We start from the raw sequence: 23,640 nt of genomic DNA on the forward strand, positions 1-23,640 counted from the left end.
CAACTCGTTGCGACATCGGATTAATAATTACAAACCAAAGTCTTTCTTTTTTTTTGTTTAAACTTTTTATATATAATATATTTTATCTTTTATTTTTTTCGGAAACGTACACACGAGGACCAAAAGTCGACTTTTGTTTCTTTTTTTCCTGACATTTTTTGCGCGACTTTTTTATATTTATATCTTTTTTTGTGTTAATTTCAGTTTTTTTTTGTTTATGCCATGAATCGGATTGCAACGAATAAAAGCGGAAGGATAGCGTGTGACGCCTGGATGCTGCTTGCTGAACCGAGGCCGTACGCAACGTTGAAACCTTGAACTCCTGCAAATAAACAAGCGTAGAAATATCTTTTACTACAACATTTCAACAATAAATTATTTCGGATATACAGTTCTAAAAATATCATCTATCGTTTATTCTCTCTGTATTTCAACCTCGAAGGATTCTTTTTTGAAAGTGGCTGTGGGGAAAGTTGAGTTAAGCCTCTTTCTCTCTTTTTTTGTTTGTTAAAGCTATAGAAATCCATAACAAATTGAATTGGTATTTTGGGTTTGAAAGTATCGCTATAGGAATTTGTCACGCAACTCTTTTGTTATTTCAGAAACGTTTGTTGAAATGGTGGAAAATTGAACTTTATATTAAAAATAATATTTATATAATACGGGTCCGAAGCTTTTGATTTTATTTAAATAAATAAAAGTTTTCGGGACTATTTCCTTTTTTAGGCCTTAAAACTGATTTACAGAAATAACTTAAAGGCTGGTTTCCACTTGGCAAAAATGGTACCACGGTCGATGCGAAAAATTCCCGTAAAGCTGGGTTTCCACTAGCGTCGTAATTTGACGCGTCATTCAACTTTGGAACGTACATTGGTTTCCACGCGCCCTAGCGGAAACCAAGCTTCAGGCTTAATGCTATATTTTTGCGTCAGTGTCTTTACCTTAGTGAAAATCAGGCCTAAAGCTTGTTTTCTACTAGCGCGCGTCATAATGTTATTTTATTTACGCGCGTAAAAACGTTTGAACGTTTCAAAGCTTAGAAACGCGTCGTTGCGCGTGCCAGTGGAAAACAAGCATTATGCTTTTGAAAGGCTATTTTCGGAGAATTTACTTCCAAGTAAATATCGTTGATATATTTAATTATATTAGTGATAAAGGTGATTTAAGTTCGTTTGCTTAAGATTTAAATGGCGGTTGCGCTTTATGGGGTTTCAACAACCCAAATTTGTCCAAATACGCACGAACGTCGTTCGAGTGGGACGTCTCATAAATTACAATTAGCGCTTTGGAAAATGAAAGTCTGAAACTACGAGATCGCTATCGCGGCAACTTCTTAACGTGTGAATTCGTTTATACGCGAGGCTTTTCATCCGGACGGGAAGGTGCCTTCGTCGAAGGTTGAAGGACTACGTTCCGGATTCGATATAGAAACTAGCGAGTTAAATCGAAACTTTCGGTGACAAAGCGGCTTCAAAAATGTTGGTTCCCCTCCTTCTCCCTTGGGCGAATATCCATTAGTAAACTAGCGTCAAACTAAAGCCCGCCGTACGACGTACACCTCCCAACTTTGTAGGGTAGGGCGTAGTAATATCTATGTAAGTTACGAAATTAGAATCCGAAATAGAAAGAGTCGAATGAAATGTTCGTTGGCTTTATAGAGAAAGCCTAATTTCTAACATCTAGATGGGAAAGCGTATGTACTACGCGCGGCGGAAATGAAGAAAACCCGAAAGATCTTATATTTTTTATAAGTACCGAAGGGGTCAGATAGGCGGTAAAAAAATCGCCACCCGTTTAAGATGAATTTCGATGATAAATCTGTCTCATCTATCTTCATAAAAGGTAACTTTAAAGGGTTCTTTCGGAGTACGCGGCGGCCTTATCTAAGAGAGCCTACGTCCTTCTTCGGATAATCTCCGACTCTATTACGTTCCCTTATTTCCCCGAGAAGCTTCCATTACGACCAATTCACTTTTTCCTCTCCCACAGTGTCCTCTCCACTCTCTCCCTCTCGCTATCCTTTACCAAAGAGATCGTTCTCTCGAACCGAAATCTTTCTCTTTCGGTATTTTTTCATTAATTCTTTATCTCCTTTTCCTTCGGACTTTTCCTTTCTTTTAGAAGCGGTTCCCCTTTTCGTTTACTACTATCTTCGAGGCGAACAAAAACTACACATTGACAAATGTTGTAGGATCCGGCGAGATTCGGGCCGCAGCTCCTTACACCCGAACGCTATTAAAATCAGCGGAGTGGAAAATGAATTTTTCGTACAGCGACGTTTAATTTAAGTACATTTTCGAGGAAACACCCTGGCACAAACAAGTAGCGTTCCTTCACCCCGCTCACCCCGAATTTAGTGAGCGCGCCCAAACGACAATGTACTATTTTCAGCCCCTTTTATTCGGTACCTCCGACGGCAAATGTTGATCAAGTTTCAGTGTATTTTGCGAGATGGGTTTGCCGCTAACAATAACGGGAAGGGACGTGGTTACGTTTCCCAAATTGTTTCGGTGGTTCCTAAGGAAGGAGCAAAATCGTCGGCTCTGAATGGCCCCAAAATTAAAAGAATAATTTCATTATTGCGAAAGAGTAGCGTTACTCGGCGTGCACGGCGATGTCTCGTCCTATCGCGTCCAGTTCCCGCCGGGGTGGGCCTTTATTAAGGTCTGTCCTTTTAAGCGAGGAGACGTCTTCATGCGGAGTCTGGACGAATTATAAAATTAACCTAATTAAAACTACGCTCCGGCTTGGCGGTGGGAGCCGAGTGGATTTTGGTAATTTGTAGCCGGGTCTAAAAGGCGGCGGCGGCGGCGGGGGCTCCCGGGAACTTTAGAGTGTAATTGCGCTAATTTATTCCCTCTTTCTATTACTTTATATACCGCCGAGGCGCAATTTTCCACCGAAAGGGGGCGTTGTTACGGGTCCGGCTTTCGAGTTTCTCTTGATTAGTGAGTGTAGGGCAAGTCCTTGGAAGGATCGCCTGGACCTATTATACGCCCCTCAGTTTTCGAAATTAGATAACGTGTTTACCGGTAAATGTAAATGAGTAACGATTAATATTAGGTGTAAATATAAAAGTACCGACCCTCCCCTCGGGTTTAACGTGTTCATTTAACGAAGGAAACTATTAGGTTGGCTACACGGCGGGTCTAAATTTCCAGCCCCCTCCCGCGCGGACCCAGCCCACCGCCGAAACATTTGAAGATGAATTTGGTGGCTGCGTGGAACTGGAAAGATTGCCTTTGTCCCGCCGGACACCACCCAATCTAGTAACCACCTTTTGTCTAAATAACTGGATATATTCCTTTACAGTCACGCGCCACCTACTCGTACGCACGCGACGCCTCCTTTCCCTTTGGAGCCGGCCTCGGACGCCTTTATTGTTTCCTACGACCAGGACGATTGAGATGGTCCACTGGGGAATAAAAGGCTTTTTGCTTTACGACTTTTACGTGCCGCTTACGTACGTTTTCGCTTCGCGCCCGTACAAGGAACCCCTTCTCTCTCTCTAGCCGGCTCTATCTAAAACCCTCGTATTAAAAATTAATGGCGTCTCTTAAAATATTACTCCGACTATTCCTCTCCTACCCACGGCCTCGTTCTTTCGTGGCCGACAGTCGGCGACCGGCACGGAGTTTACGACGCCGAAACTCTCCTTTATTTAAAACCAATTTCGAATTTTAAGCTTGACAGAAATCGATGGCTTTTATTTTTAGTAGGATCGCTCGTAGGTTATTTCGCGCGCCTTGTTCCATACACGCCCCTCCCCCGACCGGACTCGGGTTTATTAACGGCTTTTTCGGTAATAGGCGCCTTTTCCCCGCGACAGTATAATCCCCCTTAATAAATTTTAAAAGGTAATCCTCCAAACGGTTTACGCATTTAGTCAGCTCGGCTCGGCTCGCCCGTTCTACTCGCGTTCGTCTCTACCTAAGTATATCTTTTAGTTGGGAACTACGTCGATATCTCAATCTAGAGGGAGCCACCGGAGCTTAATTGTTATTTCGCAAAAAGATGACGTCCGGGATAATATAAATTGCGAGCGAGAGAGAGAGGGACCGCTAATCAATATTCAATTAAAAAATCGATGCTCTGACAGCGGCTCGATTTGGGGGATACGCGGCCGATAAATTATCGAAACTTCCTATTTAGTGGCGGTGATATAACCTCGCAGAAGTGTTATAGGGCTTGCCAGGGTTAAAACTGAAACCAAAACTATATAATTTTGTTTCGTTGGAGTATATATATTAGGCTTCTAAATAATATTTATCTTGTTTTGCCTTAGCCTTGAAGCTTAAAATGGATTAAATTGTTTCACCGAACAAACTTTCTGGGTGTTTAAGTGGGGAATTAAAGGCCGGCTTATCCTGACTTTTCACTGTAAGTTGCGCGATTGCGTAGCGTAGGTTCCCGTGGGGGTTCGAGCCCCACAGGGAAAACCAAACGGGGCGGAGCCCCCGCAGGAATAAAATGGAGGAAAAATAGCAATCAGGGAAAAATTTCTAATCTTCATGACTTCATTTGGGTCTTTTTACAGAAGCTATTTTGATATTGAAGATGCGAGTAACATTAAGATGAAATAAGCGTAAAAGTGATTTCGATAGATTCGTCCAAACAGAAAATCGCCTTTTCGTTTACCCTATTTTACCCAATTACCAATTTATGCCAGTAGCCTAAAATACTTTCGTAAAGTATGGGGCCAAGAAAGGCATAATGTACACAGATTTTTCTGAAGATATCGACTTAACTTTTGCTATCAATTTGACGGATGAGATATTATAAAGAACACTTTAAAAAAAAAATTGCAATAAAAATTTTTAGCTTAAAGTTTAAGTATATGAATTTTAATATAAATAATGACGGCCCCGAGCCCCACGCAACCAGCGCTAACTTCCAGTGAAAAGACAGAGTAAACCGAAACCAAGCTATTGAGGTGGCTATTAAGCTACCGAGGAAATCTGACCTAACAGAGGATCCAGTTGATCATTAAAGGGGAACGGTCAAGCTTTAACCAGTTAGATAGCCCTATAGCCCATTAAAAACTAAAATTTATGGCGAAAACCGCATCAAAAAATATTAAGTGGTTAATTTTTAATAAAATAAAGACATTTCGGGAAATCGAAAAACGCGCGTCCGCCGCGACATACGACGAGAAGTCGGTGAGACAAAAATACAACGTAAAAGCGCGCGCTGCTGAAGACGCAAAAAAATTGTTTTGCACGCGTGGCGCGTTCCAGTTATAAGATACCTCTAGCCTAAATTGCGCGATTTTAAAAGTTAGGATAGTTCGCAAATCGGTCATACGGGGTTAGGGGCGCTGGCGGCAGCCCCTAAGATGGCGGCAAAAATTCAAACCCAAACACCTGGCGTTATTTTTCGTTTCAACTTTTAGGGCCAAAAGCTATTTTTTCAAGACAAAAAAGGTACGTGTTAGTATATTGAACGTCTTGTTAATCTATTGATACGGAAATAAGGCCATATTTGGAAAAGCTTGGCCGTTCCCCTTTATGGTTCAAAAGTAGTCTAGAATTCTCAATAACCTTTATGGCACCTAAATTATTTAATTTTAATTGAAGCAAAAAGTAAACACACACTGATTTGAAGCGTTCGAAATGAAGACGAGAGAATGATTCTTACCTGGAATGTAGGTAATCCTCGTGTGCCTCTGGAACGGGGATCCGAATATTTCCAAAAAGCACTCAACATTCGTTTCACGATTGTCGGGCAATTCCCGGCTATTTGGAGTTGTCCAGTGGGTTATATCAAAACTATTGTTGCGTTTATTCACTATTGTCCCAGCTCCGCCCTCGAACACGCGTCTTTTCTGGCCCTCGGAGAGGTAAAATATCTTCATTCGTGGCTCCGGGTAAACGTCTTTGGCGACGCACGTGAAATTCACCAGGTCCTCGTGCGGCAAGGTGTAGTCGAAGAGGAACTCTTTGGCTGTGGCTAAGATAAGGAAAATTATTATTATATCCTCTTGGACGTTCGGTTCATTGATTCTATTTTGTAGGCTGTCAATAGACGTGTAGGAGAAACTCCAATAAATTCTCCCTACACGTACCTGTCTATTAACTTGTAAGCTGTATGGCTCTTGCGTAGTGCCACCTATTCTTATATTCTACAACTTTCTACAATCTCCTTTAAAAATTTAAAATATCCTTAAACTACTCTTATCCTGGAGAAAATTTGTCCATAGTAATGACCGAAAATAGTCCTTAAGGTAAAGTGAGGATAAATCCTATCCGTATAGGCGTAAGGACCAAGATTTATCCTTATTTGACTCATATTTTAAGATGGCCGCCTTGATTAATATTGAAATTTTATATTTAGCGGTTTGATATATAGCGAATGTCAAAAAAGTGAAAAAGAGTATTTATAAATTAATATCAGAATTAATTAATTAATGACTACTATTTTTAAGGGTATTTGTTCCTTATAAAGTGTATTTAATCGTAATTAAATTTTTTGTAACATTTCTTCTAAGATTATCGAACTTCAATTTCCCTATTTTCAATTTAAATACTAAATAACGAGACCTACTTTCAAAATGAATATCTAACTAAACTCTGAGATATATCATTTCAATGTGTCATTGTTTTGTGGCTCAGCCTCGTCCCGCATGAACAAGATACGACAAAACGAACGTCTCCTAACAAACACTTCGGGAATAAGTTCGGGAAACGCCATTGGCTAAGAATTTTTATTTAGCTAGGCTAATACCCAAGGCACCACCTTAGGCCTAAGTCATCAAGCGACTTTTAAACCGATTAATTCAGGTGGCCAGGTTACAATGCGTAGGAGGGTGGTTGCTAGCCCTTCATGCGACGCGAGCCAACAGCTCACTACACTAACTATTACCGTTAACCTCAACAAGTTTTTGTGGAAGAGGAAACCGAAGGACTCGGGCGAAAACCACTTACAACATGTGGGGAGAGAACTTGCAACGCGGAAAGAGTTGTTCCGAGCTTTCACCCAGTGCCACAAGCTGGGATCGAACCCGGCTCCTCTTGCTGCGAGGCGAAAGTGCTAACCACACCGACGCCCCACTTTTAGGCCACGTGGTCAAGTTTTCGCTTTTGTTGACCAAGTTTTGTATAACGGCCGGAGGCTCAGCTTCAAATATTTAAATATAATACATTTGGTACATTCTTTTGATTAATAAAATATACCTTTATAAATTGACATATTTTGTAGTAAAATAGGTACTGGTTTTTCCAGCATTACGAGTAATTTTCTTCGACGGTTAAAGGGTGAAATCTAGACAATCTTTCGTGGAGCGTATGAATGAAAACGCAACTATGCTCACCATTAAAATATTGCCTCGTGCGAATAGAATTTTATATTGTTGCTCCGAGATTCTGAGTTTATAATTTATGGTGAAAATCTGTTGTTAGCCATTTTTCATAAAATTAAAGTTTTTATATCTTTTCCTAGAAAGCAGTATTACACATTTCTGCTTCCACGGTGCGTTTACAATTTCATATTTATAAGGCTACTTGGTTTTGTTACTAAGTACAGCAAATTTTACACTCATCCACGTCGCCGTAAAACTGGAGTAATAACTAAGAAGTTAAATATTAATTTTTCCACCCATTTTTATTTTCAACGTAGGAAAGTTTGGATTAGTCTAGCTAGCAAAATTCCTAATTATCTAAAGAACATTTTAACTTCGGAAGCCCTCGCGAAATGTTCCACATTTTAAATAGATACCTTCTCGTATTTTCGGAAACTTATTCAAGTTGAACTTTGTACCTTTATTATTTTTCATATTCCTATACAAGCAACGTAACAAACTTGAAACCCAATTACGGTTTCGCAGACGACGCTATATTTGTCTTTGTTTCGAAAATATCCGTATTGTTCTTCGAGCGTATATGTATAGTTTAAATTAAAGGAAATAAGACGCGTTTTGGCCGGAAGGATCGAGAGAAAGGTCGGAAGAAACGAAATTAAAATAAAGTTGTAGGAGGGACTCGGCGGGGGCATTGACAATAAAAAGGGAGAGTTTCCACCTCGCTGTTAAGATAAATGATGTTTCGACGGTACAACGAGCTGTTCCTTTTAATAAAACTTTTGGCGAAACGCGTCCGAAAGACGACGTGCTGAAATGCGCTAACGACGTTTTAATCCGCCTGAGTGTAATTTCTTTTCATTTAGTTCCAACCCGGGAAAAGGGAAGAAAGAACCGCCGCTATTGGGAAGGAGCCTTCTTTTAAGAAAGATTCTATATCGTTTGGAAAACGTTCTGTTAATGATGTTTTATTTAATAACTGAAACTGTACTTTTTGTACAGTCACGATAGTCGAAACGGATAATAAGAAGGCTGTAAAATGTGTGACGTCCGTACCTGTTATTAGATTAATTCAATTCCATTAAAGATAGCCTTACATATTGTCAGCGTAAGGTAACAACAGCTCTACAGGCGACATAGTCACATACGAGGTTTAAAAAGTAAATAACGGCTAGTCTAAAAATTCCAAGAATGTTATAGAATTTTTCTACGGATTTTTCGAGCTAGAAATATTTTGATTACATAAATCTTGTTTTTTCAAGTCGGAATATAGCGGTAGTCGCCCTAGTTCGTATTTCCTCTCTTTGGTCGGGACTACCCTCGGGGATAAAAGAGTTGAAAGGGCAAGCTACGAACGCGCTTTAGCCAATGTTTGTTTTTCTCGGGGCTGGAAAGAGGAGCAAATATTTTGCCGGACGTCGACTTGAAAGCCCGGAGTAGAACAAAATTAGCCGCGATCGAGGACGCTCGTAACTTTCAATTTGATCCTGTCTGGCCGCCTGCTAGTTGGCGGCATTTTTTCGCGTGATCTCTATTATAAATATTAGAGGAGCTTCAATCTCTAAAAAGGAAGCGAGACCACAGCGCCGCGACGTAAAGGCAACGAACTTATCGGGTGATTGGATAAATTTAACGCAATATCGCCGCTAATTTCTTTTGGCACGCCGACTTTGAGATAAACTAGAGATCGCGTCTCTGATATTAGGGTTGGGTACGCCAGCGGCGGTGGCGCGAAGCTTTCCACGACCCGGATCAACCCGAAAAGCGTCCCCCGAGATTCGGAGGCATTCTTTCGTTCTTGGCGTTTACGCTTTTTGCTACAAGCGAGCCGTTCGAGCTTTTGCCTGGAAGCGAAGGCGCGCGTCTGCCAGGAAAAAGGGCCCTCTCTAATACGAGATTGTTAGAAGCTGTATAAAGGGCCTAGTTTTTCCGCTTTTTCTTGGCCTGGTCGTCAGGCCGCGTGGAGGCAACCGGAGGGCTCGATGCGTCTGTACGTTCTTGTACGGAAGGAGATGGTCCCGCCGGCCTTTCCCGCTGCACTATCGACCCGAGCTAATGGGCCGCGTTGCTCGGACGGCTCTCTTTCCCGGCCTGTGCACTATTTCCTCTCTCAGCCCGAGTGCGCCGCTTTTGGCTTTTGCTGGAAGCTTCGCGGCCGAAAGATTCGGAGCGACAGAGTGTGAAAGGTGAAATTGAGGTCACAAAGGCCGCTCTAGTTTAGCCTCGGTGCTTTTTTCCCCTTTCGGGTTCTCGATAGCCTCACATACGCGCTTAGCCTGGGATAAAATGTGTTTTTCTCTCTGGGAGAACGTTTCCAAACCATAACTCCACGGACCCCACTCTCTCCTCCGCCACGGGTATATATCTATATATATCTATATAGTTATACTCCATCTCGGCGTATAACCCGGTCTTCCACGCCTCCGCGCGCAATTTTTCCTCTTTGTTATATTAAGGGCAAAAAGTCTTTCTGGAAATCCCCTCCAATGTACAGATTTCGGCCGATAGAGAAACAAAGGAAATATAGAAATTTGGTCGATTTTTGAGCGCCCAAAACTCTATTTTCGCTCCCCCTTTAATCAAGGGAGTCGAGAATTCGGCCCGTACATATAACTCACTTTCGCTCTCCGCGATCTTTTCCCTCTATATTTTATATATATATTGGAAAGTCTCGAACGAAAAATCTGCTCGGGAATAAATGAAAAATATTTTTCCGCTTTACTGTGTGGAAAAGATTGGGAGAAAATCTTTAAAAACGGAAAACAATTCACTATTTCTCCTTCCCTTTTCTACGGCGTTTGCTCGCTCCAACTCACCCTCGCTCGCCCATATATTCTTAGAGCTCCATTCCACGGCTCTCCTATACCCCCCACTATATTGCGAAAATTACGTCTTTATCGCCTTCGTTTCGTTTTGTTCTTGACTGGATGAAATAGACTCTTTTCTCGTTGTCTTTTTGGGGGGAATATAGGCTCATATTTAAGTGTCCAATTCGTTTCCATTTGGGAACTCACTAATGAGCCTTTGATGGAGGGCCATACCCAACTCGCGGTTCTTTGTATATATTCGATCGGTCTTCCGCTTCTGGTTCCTACCAAATTAATATTTACCATAACAAAAGGGTTTTTCGTTCACCTCACTCATTGTAAAATTCCGCGCTTGTCATTATCCACGTATAGGCAAAGCGGGTCGTAGAAAATTTACCACCCTTTGAAAAGAGATACTTTCTATACAATCTGACCTCTTCGAATCGTCTTTAGAAACACTTATTTTAAACATTTAAATGAGCGCTTTAATCACTGATGCATAGGGTTTATTGACTAACCGAGATTCAAATAAATTTTATTGAAAAGATATTTTTAAAAAATCTTTTGATTGCCGTCTTTTGAGTCGTTCTTTGAAACGAAAGTTAAAATCTGGTCTGCCACTTCTCCTTGAACCCCTACGTACTGAGGGTTTATCATTTCTTCAGGCAACAATTTCGGAAATTGACAATGGCTAAGTGTAACCAGAAGTATATAATAACTATTATGGGACAATTATTCATTTCGCTATACTATTTATTTGTTACTATTGATTTTTATAAAATAAATTTTAAATGAAAAAATAGTATCATATCGCGACTTTGAGAAATGTAATTTTTATACTTCAAATTGATAGAGGGAGTAATAATAATAAACAGCTGAGCTAATACCCAAAGCACCACCATAAGTCGACTAGCGGCTCATTAAAGCATTTATTAGTTCCCGGGTTAGTTGTAAGCTAACATTTACTATTGACGTTAACCTAAGCAAGTGAATAGGAAACCGAAAAACTCGGGGAAGATAACCAGCAAACTGAACGCGGAAGGAGTTGTTACGAGTTTTCACCCATTGCCACAAACTAGGATCGAGCCAGGCTCTTTTTGCTGCGAGGTGAGAGTGCTATCCCCTTCGCCACCCCACGCGGTAAAATGTTTAGTCGTGATGTGGACTACGTTTCCACGGATTGGCGGCCTCGAGCTTGCGAAGGTGACCTAGATGAACATTTCTCCGTTATATATTAAATACTTCTGAGTGAACAGGAAACTACAGCCTTATCTGGCTAGGTTGCGGGTTAATTTATCTTAACGATTAATCGTAACGAATGGGAAATTAGCTATGTATATTTGAATATTGTCGATTGGAAATTTCAAAGACTCGTTTCCGTATGGCTAAAAATAAAAGCGAGGCCCAATTAACCGACTGTGCGGGCGCTTTTAGCGATCGATAGATGAGTGGATTTCAATTTTGAAATGGAAAAATATTTCCCCAAAGGCATTCATATCTCCGAGCACCACCAGTGAACAAGAGCCATTTCCTTTTCAGATAATCCCAATCTCGAGATTCCTAATATATAATTTTTGTTTGCCCTTAGTTTAGATAATATTATCTATCTAACCCCAATTAAAAAAACTTACGCAACTTTATCCCGTTACTGAAAAGAGATTGAAATTATAAAACTAAAAACGGAACTGGGTTAGAAAATATCAATGAAAACGAAGCGGAATAAATCTATATTAGAAACAAGCTGAAGACATCTTCGGGGAATTCATATTTGCGACTGGGCTTCGGCTTGAAATCTAATAAAATGATTTTTTCTACGGTTCTGTTTATCTAATATAAAATAGCCTTAACTCGATCAGATATGTTTTAGGAATCTTATTATTTTATATTTCTTCGGTGTCTGTAGAGGCTTAATTTAAATTTGCTTTCGACAGATTTATCTCCGCATTTCGACACGTAGTTCCTTCTACGCGTGACCCTATTGCCGGGTCCCCCGCGTGAAGGCTAATTTCTTATGTAAATTTATTCCGTTTACTTAAAAAATCTCTTGAGACCGAATCTTTTTGATTTAAATCTTCTAAGCCAAAAATCCTAGGACGAAAAAAAAATCGAAGTGTACACGAATTTTCTCGAAATATAAAGAATTTGTAAGTTTTTAAAAGATGGAATAGCGCATTATTGGCTTTTGCCGCTTGGCTGGTTTTCCCTGAACATTCGGGATATACTGACATTATTATATTAGTCTGATGGGCCTATATAGGATTCAATATTTTTTTCTTTCATCAATAGACTGTTTCAGCTACCCATTTCTAAACGCGAACGTCTACGCTAGATCCGATAAATTTATCTGACGTTGGGAACGTCGGGAACACGGGAATCCGGCATTTGAAAAAGCAAACGACGAGTGTAACTTACAACAACGGCCATTTATTTTAACTAGTTACATGTAGGTCGTACAGCAAACAAAATGTTGTGTGTCACTTTTATTTTCTAAATTAAGTTTTATTGGGTTCATATGGCATCGTGGCCTTCACACCATTTTTTTCAAAGTTAGAAAGATGTTGTTGGTGCATGTTGCAACGTGGCCTTCACACCATTTTTTAAAGTTAGAAAGATGTTGTTGGTGCATGTTGCAACGTGGCCTTCACACCATTTTTTAAAGTTAGAAAGATGTGGTTGGTGCATGTGGCAACGTGGCCTTCACACCATTTTTTTCAAAGTTAGAAAGAGGTTGTTGGTGCATGTGGCAACGTGGCCTTCACACCATTTTTTTCAAAGTTAGAAAGATGTTGTTGGTGCATGTTGCAACGTGGCCTTCACACCATTTTTTAAAGTTAGAAAGATGTGGTTGGTGCATGTGGCAACGTGGCCTTCACACCATTTTTTTCAAAGTTAGAAAGAGGTTGTTGGTGCATGTGGCAACGTGGCCTTCACACCATTTTTTTCAAAGTTAGAAAGATGTTGTTGGTGCATGTGGCAACGTGGCCTTATCAGTATCATATTTGTAACATAGATGGCACCGTATTTTACTCAACGAAATTTTGACCCACACGTCGGGAAGAGACGTAGACGTTCGCGTTTACGCCTAGAAATGGGTTGCTGAAACTCTCTAATTATTTCTGAAAAACCGTACCATTTTTATGGTTGATTTAAAGTTACCATCCTTACGAAAATTAGTGGCTTAATCCAATTCCATTTGTATCAAATAATTTTGATAAAATTGGAATAAAAATTAATTTCATACATTGTAATTGGATCCAATATAACACATTTGTATTTATAATTTTCGATCAAAGTCGAATTTGTATCCGCCCAATTTTGTAAGTTAATTTGGAAACAAATTTGATCCACCATTTTTGTAAGGGTAATAAAAAATAATATTAAACTGGATCCAATAAACTTTACGAACAATAATTTGAATGTCGTATAACGTTACGATATTGTTTTTATTGCTATGGAAAGTCTGAGAAAATATCCTCATCCGTTATCCAAAATAAAATCGTCTCTGAGCGAAATAAATTCGTAGCCTATTAGTTTTACGGTTATCCCGTCGCCTTTCGTTTAAAAAGTGGAACGAACCCGTTGTTATATTTGTCCTTTAGCTAAAAGAGCAGAGCGGAAAAACGTCCGAAGGATTTCCTCCCTCGAATGTCCTATGTCTTTTTAACGCGACCGATCCCAATACAAACCAAGATTGCCTCGAAAACGAGATCTTATTAAAGCGCGGAGAGAAAAATAAAAAGGCGAACGAGAGAAATATCCTTTTCTTCCGCGGCTCTTTTCGTATACATCGCTACCGCGGCAAAATTGCCTTCTCTTTTCGAGATAAGCCTTCCAACGACGGCTTTTTTGCCGGCTCTCCAGTCTGAAAGACGACGTAGCCAGCGAGCGCCAGGGTGAATAACGTCCCCCAATTTAAAGAAAAGCTTTCCCTCAAAATAAACCTCGTTCTAGGATGGAAATCTCCCTGTCGAAGGAGAGATCGATGCCCCTTTTAGTCTTTTGGCACCGCGCTCGGGTTAAATGAAGTTGCCTCTTATATCGGGCAAATTTTATTAGGAGTTTACTATATAATGAGGTATCTAGGGAATTGCCATACTCGGAACGCTGTTTAAGGGAATTCGGAAGTCTATACTTAGCTGCGTTTGTTTTGGCAATTCCTCGGAGATCGTTACTCCGACTGCTAGCCGTTCCATTTTCTAATCTATACGCGGATTGAAAAGCGGATGTTTACCGAGAAACGCGAATGAGCTTACCGTAAACAGTCATCTCTTGATTCTTGGAATCCTGACCAGCCAAGGACATAATGAGACAGGTGTACTTTCCGCTGAGCTCCGGCGTTGGATGGGGAATGCGCAGAGCTCGATATTGGGCGTACGGCTCTTGAGGACTGGGCGAGTAGTCCATGTCCAGGCGTCCGGACAGTACCCCGGAGACGTGTCGCGCGTTAAGTTGAGGTAACCACTGATAGACGGGCTCCAGCTCGTCGTTGAGAAACCATTTGACCACCAGCCGCTGATCATTATCCGTGTAGCTGTATTCGCAATCTAAAATCACTTCGGTGCCGTTCTTGACCCAGCGAGGAACGGACAATCGACGGATCTCCAAGGACGACGCGGCTAACAAAATAAAAGTAATCCGATCGTTAGAAATTGTATAACAATAACAAATCGACGTTAATCCGCGATTATTTTCCCATTAAATCTCTGCCAACAGCGGTCATAAACAACGTAGGAGTTGAAACCACCACCGCTATCGTTTGTTCGCGTGCGCTGGGAATGTTCCGTTTTCGACAAAAGGAGCTTTATCAAGCTTCGAACTGTCGCCGCTATATATATATAGGTGGTGCACGGACCAAAATTAGCATATTGATGCCGCAAAGATACCCTTCCGTAATAGTTCTGGGTTTGTACCTCCCACCTTATTAATCGACGCTGAGAACGAATTAAATCGCCAGATACCGCGTCCGCGACTACGCTAGGAAGGCTCGTAGTACGGAAGCGACGACTAATTAGATTGTAATGTATTCATCGTCTCGAAAAGTATTAATCGGTCTTTGTCTTTCCTCGTTCGATGTCGTTAGTGACGGCTGGGCGGGCCTTCAAACGTAGAAGTAGTCGCGTAGATACTAATATTGTAAAATCCCTTTCCCCCACCCAACTCGACACCGAATCGATCGACCTTTTACAATGAAGTGCCGATCTTTTAAATTATTACGCTACAATGGAATCGTTTGTTACACCTACGTAGAATATCTCCGTCTTACGATTTCGTTGAGAGTATGATTCTTAGCTAATTGATCCGCCGTGATTAAATTATCGCGATGAAGTCTCAAATTTGCCCTCCTTGGCCCCTCCCTAGAGGCAACCGCTCTCTATGAATATTTACGCCGATACCAATTCTACCTCCTACATTATACCTGAGCATATAGAGCAATATGATATTACGCGGCCAGCTACCTCCGTCCAACGTATAGGAAAAGGGGCACCTGCCTCCTCTAGATTGAAATGGCAAATATATCCTAATTAAATCGGCTTATCCTAATAGAGAACGTGGCAAGACCGTCTCTCTTCGGATTAAATTTCCCAAGCGGTATCGAGGCCTTAATCCCCTTCCTATTATTTTATTGATGTCAGGTTATGGCGCCTCTTTAATACGTACCGAAAATATAATATTTTATACAGTTTATTACATTAAAATTTGCTTAAATGGATATATTCGTTGCAATATTTATGGATATAAGGGTGTTCTAATTCTAGCACCTTTGTAAAATTATAAAATCGAATTAAAAGGCGCTTACGCCTCAATTCTGGGGAATAACTAGTTTAATAACATTTTACATTGTTTACTTCTATTCTATACAAATTTATACGTAAACAGATGCTTAAATGAAAATATTTTCGTTGGTTTATTTTCGCGATGAGATTCAAAATTGATTCAATTGTTTTTCCAAAGTTTATTTTGTTGAATTGAGATGACGAATCCCAAAAACTAGGTAGAAGTTTATTTTATATATTATTTATACATAACACGAAGATACGAGAAATAAGATAAACCAGACGAAAACGAACGACAGGGTTTTATTTGTTATAACAGAGAGCCAAATTGATTTCAGTAACAAATCTGCTTGTGGCGGACTAAAGATAAAGATTCGATTAAGAAGCTTTAAACTTTATTTTTTTTTAAATGGGAAACGTGTTTGTCCTTACTTTGTTCAATTCATAATCGAAAAAAAAATTAAATTACGAATTGGTTTTGTACCTCGACAATATGTAAATCCAACTCTAAAGCAGTTTTTATTTACATCCTATATAGGGTGTTTCCAAAGGTTATGCAAAAGTTTTAAGGAGTTGTAGGGGGTGAGTTGTGTAGTATGCCTGTTTTTTCCCCATTTTCCTACTATGAGTTAAAAGATCGCCAGAGAGCTTTAAAGTGTGGCCTACTAGCCCCTGGAAGTAGGTTGCAACAAGCGCAAAACCAAGCAGCATGGAAATGCGAACAATAAGGTGATAAGTTTAAAAAGGACTTTGTATACAAATCGAGGTAACCAGCGTAAAAAGGTAAACTTAAACAGTATTTAAAGTCCCTGCTTCTTGGTTTTGCGCTTGTTGCAGCCTACCTCCGAGGGCTAGTTGCCCACACTTTGAAGCTCTCTGGCGCTCTTTTAACTCATCGTAGGAAAATGAAAAAAAAAAACAGGCATACTTCCCAACTCACCCCTACAACTCCTTAAAATTTTTACATAAGTTTTTGAAACACCCTGTATAGTCGTTGAATTAAAGAACGTAAAAATTTTCCTCTTCATTCAATTTATTCAAACATTGTCCGCGCGGGACCTAAGTCGGGTCGAGTATCATTACTTCCACCTTGTTGAGTATCGGACTATTGTCCCCTCCTCAAGACAGATATCGACAAATTAGGATAGGTCTGTGCATGTCAGTCGAGTCTACGCTCGGATAAACTATCGGAAAGTCTCGAGCCAATCTTGAACGCTTTGGCGGAAGAATAAGAAAGATGGAAGTAAAGGGAAAGAAGCCGCCAGGAGGAGCTCCCGTAATTAGCGTAATTTGTAGACTGAGCGAGGCCGGCGCGGGGGGAGGGGCGCATTCAATTCGCCAAATTGAGAAGGAGCGGGCTCGCTCTCCCAACTCGTTAAAGTTTTCTGACGAGCTGGCGACACCTTCTCGGACTTAATCCCCGTCCGCTCGCTTCTCTCTTTTCTAACGGCTCTCTCGGCCCTCTTTTGTCGGAATGTCGTCTTTAGTCGAGATTAGGACGCCGTCTTCGGAAAACGAGCGGCAGCGGCCACCCTTTTGTATAATATTCACTCGGATTGTTTCGCCGCCACTCGCCTTCCAAAAGGTCACCGAGTTTTCGCGAATAAAGTCGGCTAGCGTCCGCAACGACAGCCCGAACCGAAAGAGAAGCGACGGAAGAATCTTCCCTATTCCGACGTTCGCCGCGAATTCAAAACGCGTACATTCGAACCCGTTCGAGTCGGAATGACCGAGTTAGTTATAAGTCCGAAGCGGCGTCGTCTCTTCCTCTCTTCGCCTGGCAACCGGAGTTGCGGCCGCGAATGAGAAGGCCAAAGCGCGGGGACGAGACGATGCTATAAAAGCTCTACAAAACATACGCTTCGTATATTAGCGAGTATAATGGGAATGCACCCAACCCTGTAGGCACCTTATTTACTAGCGAAATCCCTTCGATCTATATAGTCGTCTCCTCCGCCACGACCAGGAATTATGGCCCGAATGTTCGCCGCGGGAGGGGTAGCCCCCTCTTATAAACCATAGAACGGATCCGTATATATAATAGTTGCTGTACTCTAGGTTCTCGTGACGCCCTTCTTGTCGCGTGTATGGCGCGCGTAAAGTGGCGTTCGTGCTCATCACGGAATGACGTATCGATCTAACCTTCCCGCGTGTAGCGCGAATTACCAGTCTCGTAAAATCAGAACCGCTCCCCCCCCCCCGACTGCCCTTCTTCCAGCCATACAGACTGCCCAGCTCGTCCTCCCTTTAAGCAATTTAACTGAGAGAAACGCGTGGGGATATACCCCATATAATATACTCCATCAGCGTATACCGGAGAGATATATCCGGAGTTTAATCTGGCCAAACCACCGCGCGCTCGTCTTTCGCCCTACGCTCGTTCGTATTATCATATACTGCTCTAAGAGCGGAGCTTAGAGCGCGCCTGGCGCTATTTAGCCGTCGCCATTACCCTATTATATTCTCCTGAATATGGGTAACGGGTCGAGGACCGTATTGGCCTCACTCCCCCCCCCTATCGGGTCTCTTCTCGCCCTAAAAGTTGACTGGGTATTATTACAATGGCCATAAGCCTTCCTTCGCACCACGGCTCTCTCTCTCTCTCTCTCTCTCTCTCTCTCTCTCTCTCTCTCTCTCTCTCTCTCTCTCTCTCTCTCTCTCTCTCTCTCTCTCTCTCTCTCTAGACTTAAATCCTTTCGTCTTAAAGAGTGCTCCACCTGTTTTGTTAAGTTTTAATGATCTCGGGGAAGATTTATAACTTCGAGGACCAGAGAATATCCGAAACTCTTACTTTTAAAAGACTCGAGGCACTCTGAAGTAAAGAGAGAATTCCGTAATAAGACTCGCGAAGACTAGAAAATAATCCCGAGGTAGCGCTAAATCCCTTTTTAATTCTAATTTCGTTTCCACTTTTAATATTTATTCTTTCTCTCATTTGATATCACTATTATATTACAGAATTAAGACTGGGTTTTTTATTTTTAATGTCGGAAGAATAAAAATTAAATTTACTTTTTATGGCCTTTATTCGAAATTGGGTTTCCAGTTTTAACATTTTAAACGGGAATATTTATGTACGAATAATAACTAGGCTTAATAGAATAAAGTGAAATTTTTGTCGGAGAGACGATATTCGTCCCGGAGTACGGGCATCAATTTCTAAGCCTCGTAAGTGGGTTTCGCTCAATCTAATTAAGCGAAATCTCTATGACGAATAAGTACCCGAATAGTCAAGCTTAAGCGAAAATTGTCGTTCGCCTACGGAAAATTAGTACTTGTAAGCCCCGAGACGCGCTCAAACGCTGATACTACAAAACGAGAGCGTTACTGGAGCACTGAATAGGCGAACTTTCTGCCTACTCTATAGATTCTTTCCCATTATGGAAGATTTAGTCTCGCCCTATCTGTCCACTCCACGATAGAGACGGTTCCGCAGTCACCCTTCGCCGTAGATCAGCCGAGTCTTATTAAGCTTCGCTTCACTTCTCGTTCGATTGAAGCACGTCGAATAAGGGATTATTTGTCTGTAATTTCGTTGCACTGTCAGTTAGTGAAGGGCCATTTAATTTAAAACGCCGAGTAATTTCTCCATCCAAGGTCCCTCTCGCTGTGTCCGCCAATCGGTGACGTTTCGCCTTGAAAAGGGTGTTGAATTCGTTTACTGATAGAAAGCGCCAACCTTTACGTTGCGGAGTTTTGAATGTCGTCTAGCTTAAAGCGGAAATAGAAGCGCCCCCTCCCGCGACAGTGACTGGGTTAAGAGTGGCGTTTTCGTTCACACATAAGCTTGTAGGTCTCCCTCTGTATTGTTGCAGCGAATTTAACATCCCCAATCCCTCCCCTTATATTGGACAAATTGGTTTTAACGTTAGCTAGCTAGACATCTCGGATATAAAAGGCCTCAACTATATCGTGTAGAGTTTAATGCGATGAAATAACGCGTCCAATATTGGCGCTAGTTTCGGTGCCTTTTATTTATTATCCGGTACAAGTTTGGCTATTTTAAGTAGAACCGCTGGCCCCTAAAATACGATAAAAGCTAGATTGACAGAAATTGTTTTATGGCTTTCCTATTCCCACTATTTTTTTACACACTCTCGATAAGAATGCTATTCATAATTATATTTTTATTACGAACACATTATGCCATTTCTTTGAATTCGGCCACCTGAATTAATGGCTTCAAAAGTCGCTTGATGACTTAGGCCTAAGGTGGTGCCTTGGGTATTAGCCTAGCTGATTATTATTATTATTATTAATATTTTGGATTTTGATTTTTTATTACTTTTCATTATAATGTAAGTAGTACTTATTGGTGTATCAAATGGAGGAATGGTTTTGTGTGGTTGTAATTTTTACAATAGATGTACAACTTACATTTATATTTTAATTTACTATTGAATATAAATTTTCAAAATTGACCCTTACTAGGTTTTGCCATAAAAGTTGGTTGATGACTTAGGCCTAAGGTGGCACCTTGGGTATTAGCCTAGCTGTTTATTATTATTTGCTAACCTAAAATTAAGACTTGACATCTAATTATTCCAACTAAATTTTCCTAATTTCCCGTTTAACGCTATTCATTTTAAAACATAATAAATATGACACCTTTTAACATGTTTTGAAATAATCTAGTTATGTACTGTTTTACCAAACAAGGATGCGTGTGTGCCAAGAAAGGTACAAGCCTATAGACGTTTTTAATGAATATTTTAACATTTTATTCTACCAAATACCTTAACGTTTCGTAAATATTTATAGTTGATTACATTTTAACCATAAATATAGTATTCTATTAAACCTCAGCGTCGGTATACATGTTTCAAAGTTTGCATTTTATATTGAACAAGTCGATTATAATAATCTCTTCCAAGCATCGGTTTATTTGAATTTTATACATATTTACCCCGCGGCTCTTGATGCAATTAATATTTATCAGCTAGCTAAAAACCACAGCCAAGCTGCGTCATTGAAATCTAATGAAGGAAGCGATAATATTAATTGTGAATTAATTCATGTTTTAACAGTATATAAAGTTCGTGGAAGAGAGATAGCTGGAGGGCCCTATGATTCGTCATAATTTAATCCACTAAAATAATTATAAGGTTCGCTGTGTACGTTCGAGAGAATAGTGGGTTTCTCTACTGGATATCGCGCCTCATACTAAAGATACGCTTGTTTACATCCTGCACCTTCTGACATCAGCGTCTCTTTCCGGCCAAATCATGACTGGTTGAAAGGGAAGCTGCATTATAGATATTTCCGTGATGACCGTCTACTGAAGCTTAGATGTCTTCATTATTGTCTGTAAACAGTGGACGTGCTCTCATAGATCAGGGCTGCCACAAAATTTTCAGATTCAAATTCCCTGACTAATTCCTGTTTTCGCTGACCATTTTAAGAGATTTTCCCTAACTTTTTAAGGCAAAATTTTATTTTATATTTTACTTTTATAAGAAGTTAAGAAATTTAAATGGACTTATATTTTAGTAAAAAGGTTATGGCGATGTTGAAAAAATTGGCCAAACTTTCAAGGAAATAAATGATAATCATAAAATTTCTCATAGATCTAGAGTAAAATTATTTTCAAAAAGTGTCAAGATAAAATTGAATTCAGTGACTTTTCCCTGAATTTTTACAAATTCTTTAAATTCCCTGACTTTTTAGGCCCTTTTTTAAATTCCCTGACTTTTTAGGCCCTTTTTTAAATTACCCGACTTTTCTATGATTTCCCTGTTTTCCGTGGCGTGTGGCAATCCTATAGATATCTTAACTACAGCTCCTGTCATTTACAAGATACACAATTTTTACACAGATTCTTGACACGAGTCGTAGTTTTTAATAGGACAAGCGCCTCCATAAGAAAGTGGTCAGTTATACCTGTTCTTAAAATCATTGGCCAATATGAACACCTGAATTAATGACATTAAAAGTAGCTAGATAACTTAAGTTTAAGGTTGTTCCTTGGGAATTAAACTAGCTGATTATTATCATTATTATATGATTAAATGTTACAAATATTCACTTAGCTTCAACTGCAAGATTGGAGACACAATTATTGTAAAAATTAATATATAGGTAGGATTTCGCTTTGTAAAGGGCCCAAAAAATGATTTTACGCAGGAGACCACAGAAACCCTAGTTACGCCACTGATATTTTCAACTTCAAGTAATTTAATGAAATGGCTTTCATGGCTCTAAAATTAGGAACAATAAATTAAGAATTTCGTTATATGATTGTTAATTATAGATTAAAACTTGATTTAATTTATTCTGAGTCGTTTCAGCGGGAAACCATTCGATCGTGGAACAAAGGAGGATTTATTAATCTGTAAATGAACTTAAAAGCTTTTGGGCGGCACAGATTTTCGTGACACGTACAACGCCCGTTTTCGCGAGTATGTTTTTTTAAATGCGCGCGGAAGAGATTTACAATTAGAATGCAAACAAGACTAAACAAGAGAATCGTGGTTTGTGGTGTAAATAAAAGCGCGGGGGGGAAGAGGCGAGCGCGTGTCCCGCGTTTATACGAGTGCTGGTAATAGCGTAAAGCGCGGGCCACCCCGAATGGCCGATTTCCTTTCAGACCTTATCAATAATTCTCGAGAGGCCAAATGAAGAAAATACGGACTGGAGAATTCGGCGAAATCGATTGAGAGATTGGTCAACGCGAGAACGGAGAAGAAATCGGAATAAGGGAAAACTCACCTTGGAGGCAGGCCACTAGAATCACTAATCGCAACTTTCGGGCGAGAGTTCGGAGTGCTTGAAACGAGCCGGTCGACATGGAGGAATCAAGTGAAGGTACTGCGAGGGGCGAATCACTCGCGACTCGGCTACCTTTGCCGCTTTTCTTTCGGGGAAGTGACGAGAGAGACTGAGGATGGATCCTCTGGCCTATTTGCTTACGTACCGCCGGTACATTTAAGTTTAATCTACGATTCGATTTCGCGGTAATAATCCTGAGATCCAATTATACGGTTCTTCTATCTGTCTTTCGATCTTTAGCTCTTCCCGCTTCGAGAATCCAGTCGACAAGTGTTTTTGGGAAATGTTTTTATTCTGGTTTTGTCGGAAACGCGATACTACATGGCCGTCGTGTCTGATCGCCAAGTTTTCCGTCTTCCGTGGCGGATTGAGAATGAAAGGAGAGCGAAAAAGCAACGACGGAAAGGAGGAACTCAACTTCGAGTGTCGATGACGGAAATCGAGATCGCCATGCTCAAGCGACGAAAGTCTCTGATCCACTGGATCGGCGACTCCGAGATCTCCGAAGCCCAACCACCATGATCTCCTCCTCCCAGCGGGCTAGGAGCTGACTGTAGACTGACTCGTTCCGCGTGTCTTCCGTCCCTGACTTTATCTCGTGGCTGGCCGCGTTTTGCCAGCTCTCGTTCGCCGCTATTCCGAAGAACCTTTTCAGCCGACAGAGAGCTCTCTCGACGACCGCTGCGCGCCAGAGTCGTTCGATACTCTGCGAGAGGAAGCTCCCTTCCAGCCAGTTTTATAGGTTCGGTTCGGCGCTCTCTCATTCTCCGAGGCCCTCTCGCTCGCCGGTTTCGCCTATTCCTTCGTGGAGAGGGGAGCCGCTAGGACGTGCTCTTTCGTGGCCAATGTACGACGTAAAACTCTCTCTCCTATATCCGACATTAAAGCTTCTCTCCGTGTACACCGTACTAAAAAATCCGCTGGACGCAATCTTCTCCCTGGGCATGAAGCCGTAATTCGAGCCCCTTTTTTCTCGGTACATCCTTCTCCTCGAACT

General features: G+C 40.9%; 1 protein-coding gene across 1 annotated transcript; it reads right to left on the reverse strand.

Annotated features, from left to right (window-relative positions):
• LOC149932448 (uncharacterized) lies at positions 1-23,345 on the reverse strand. Its single transcript, XM_090155440.1, has 4 exons — positions 22,584-23,345; positions 14,355-14,717; positions 5,638-5,949; positions 1-322 (listed from the first exon to the last, which is right to left on the reverse strand). The coding sequence occupies exons 1-4, from the start codon at positions 22,660-22,662 to the stop codon at positions 216-218; spliced, it is 861 nt and encodes a 286-aa protein (XP_090011566.1). The 5' UTR covers positions 22,663-23,345; the 3' UTR covers positions 1-215.
• Between the last annotated feature and the right edge of the window lie 295 nt (positions 23,346-23,640).

The sequence above is a fragment of the Leiobunum rupestre genome, chromosome 8, assembly GCF_980474605.1.
Source record: "Leiobunum rupestre chromosome 8, qqLeiRupe1.1.hap1, whole genome shotgun sequence".
NCBI lineage: Eukaryota > Metazoa > Arthropoda > Arachnida > Opiliones > Sclerosomatidae > Leiobunum > Leiobunum rupestre.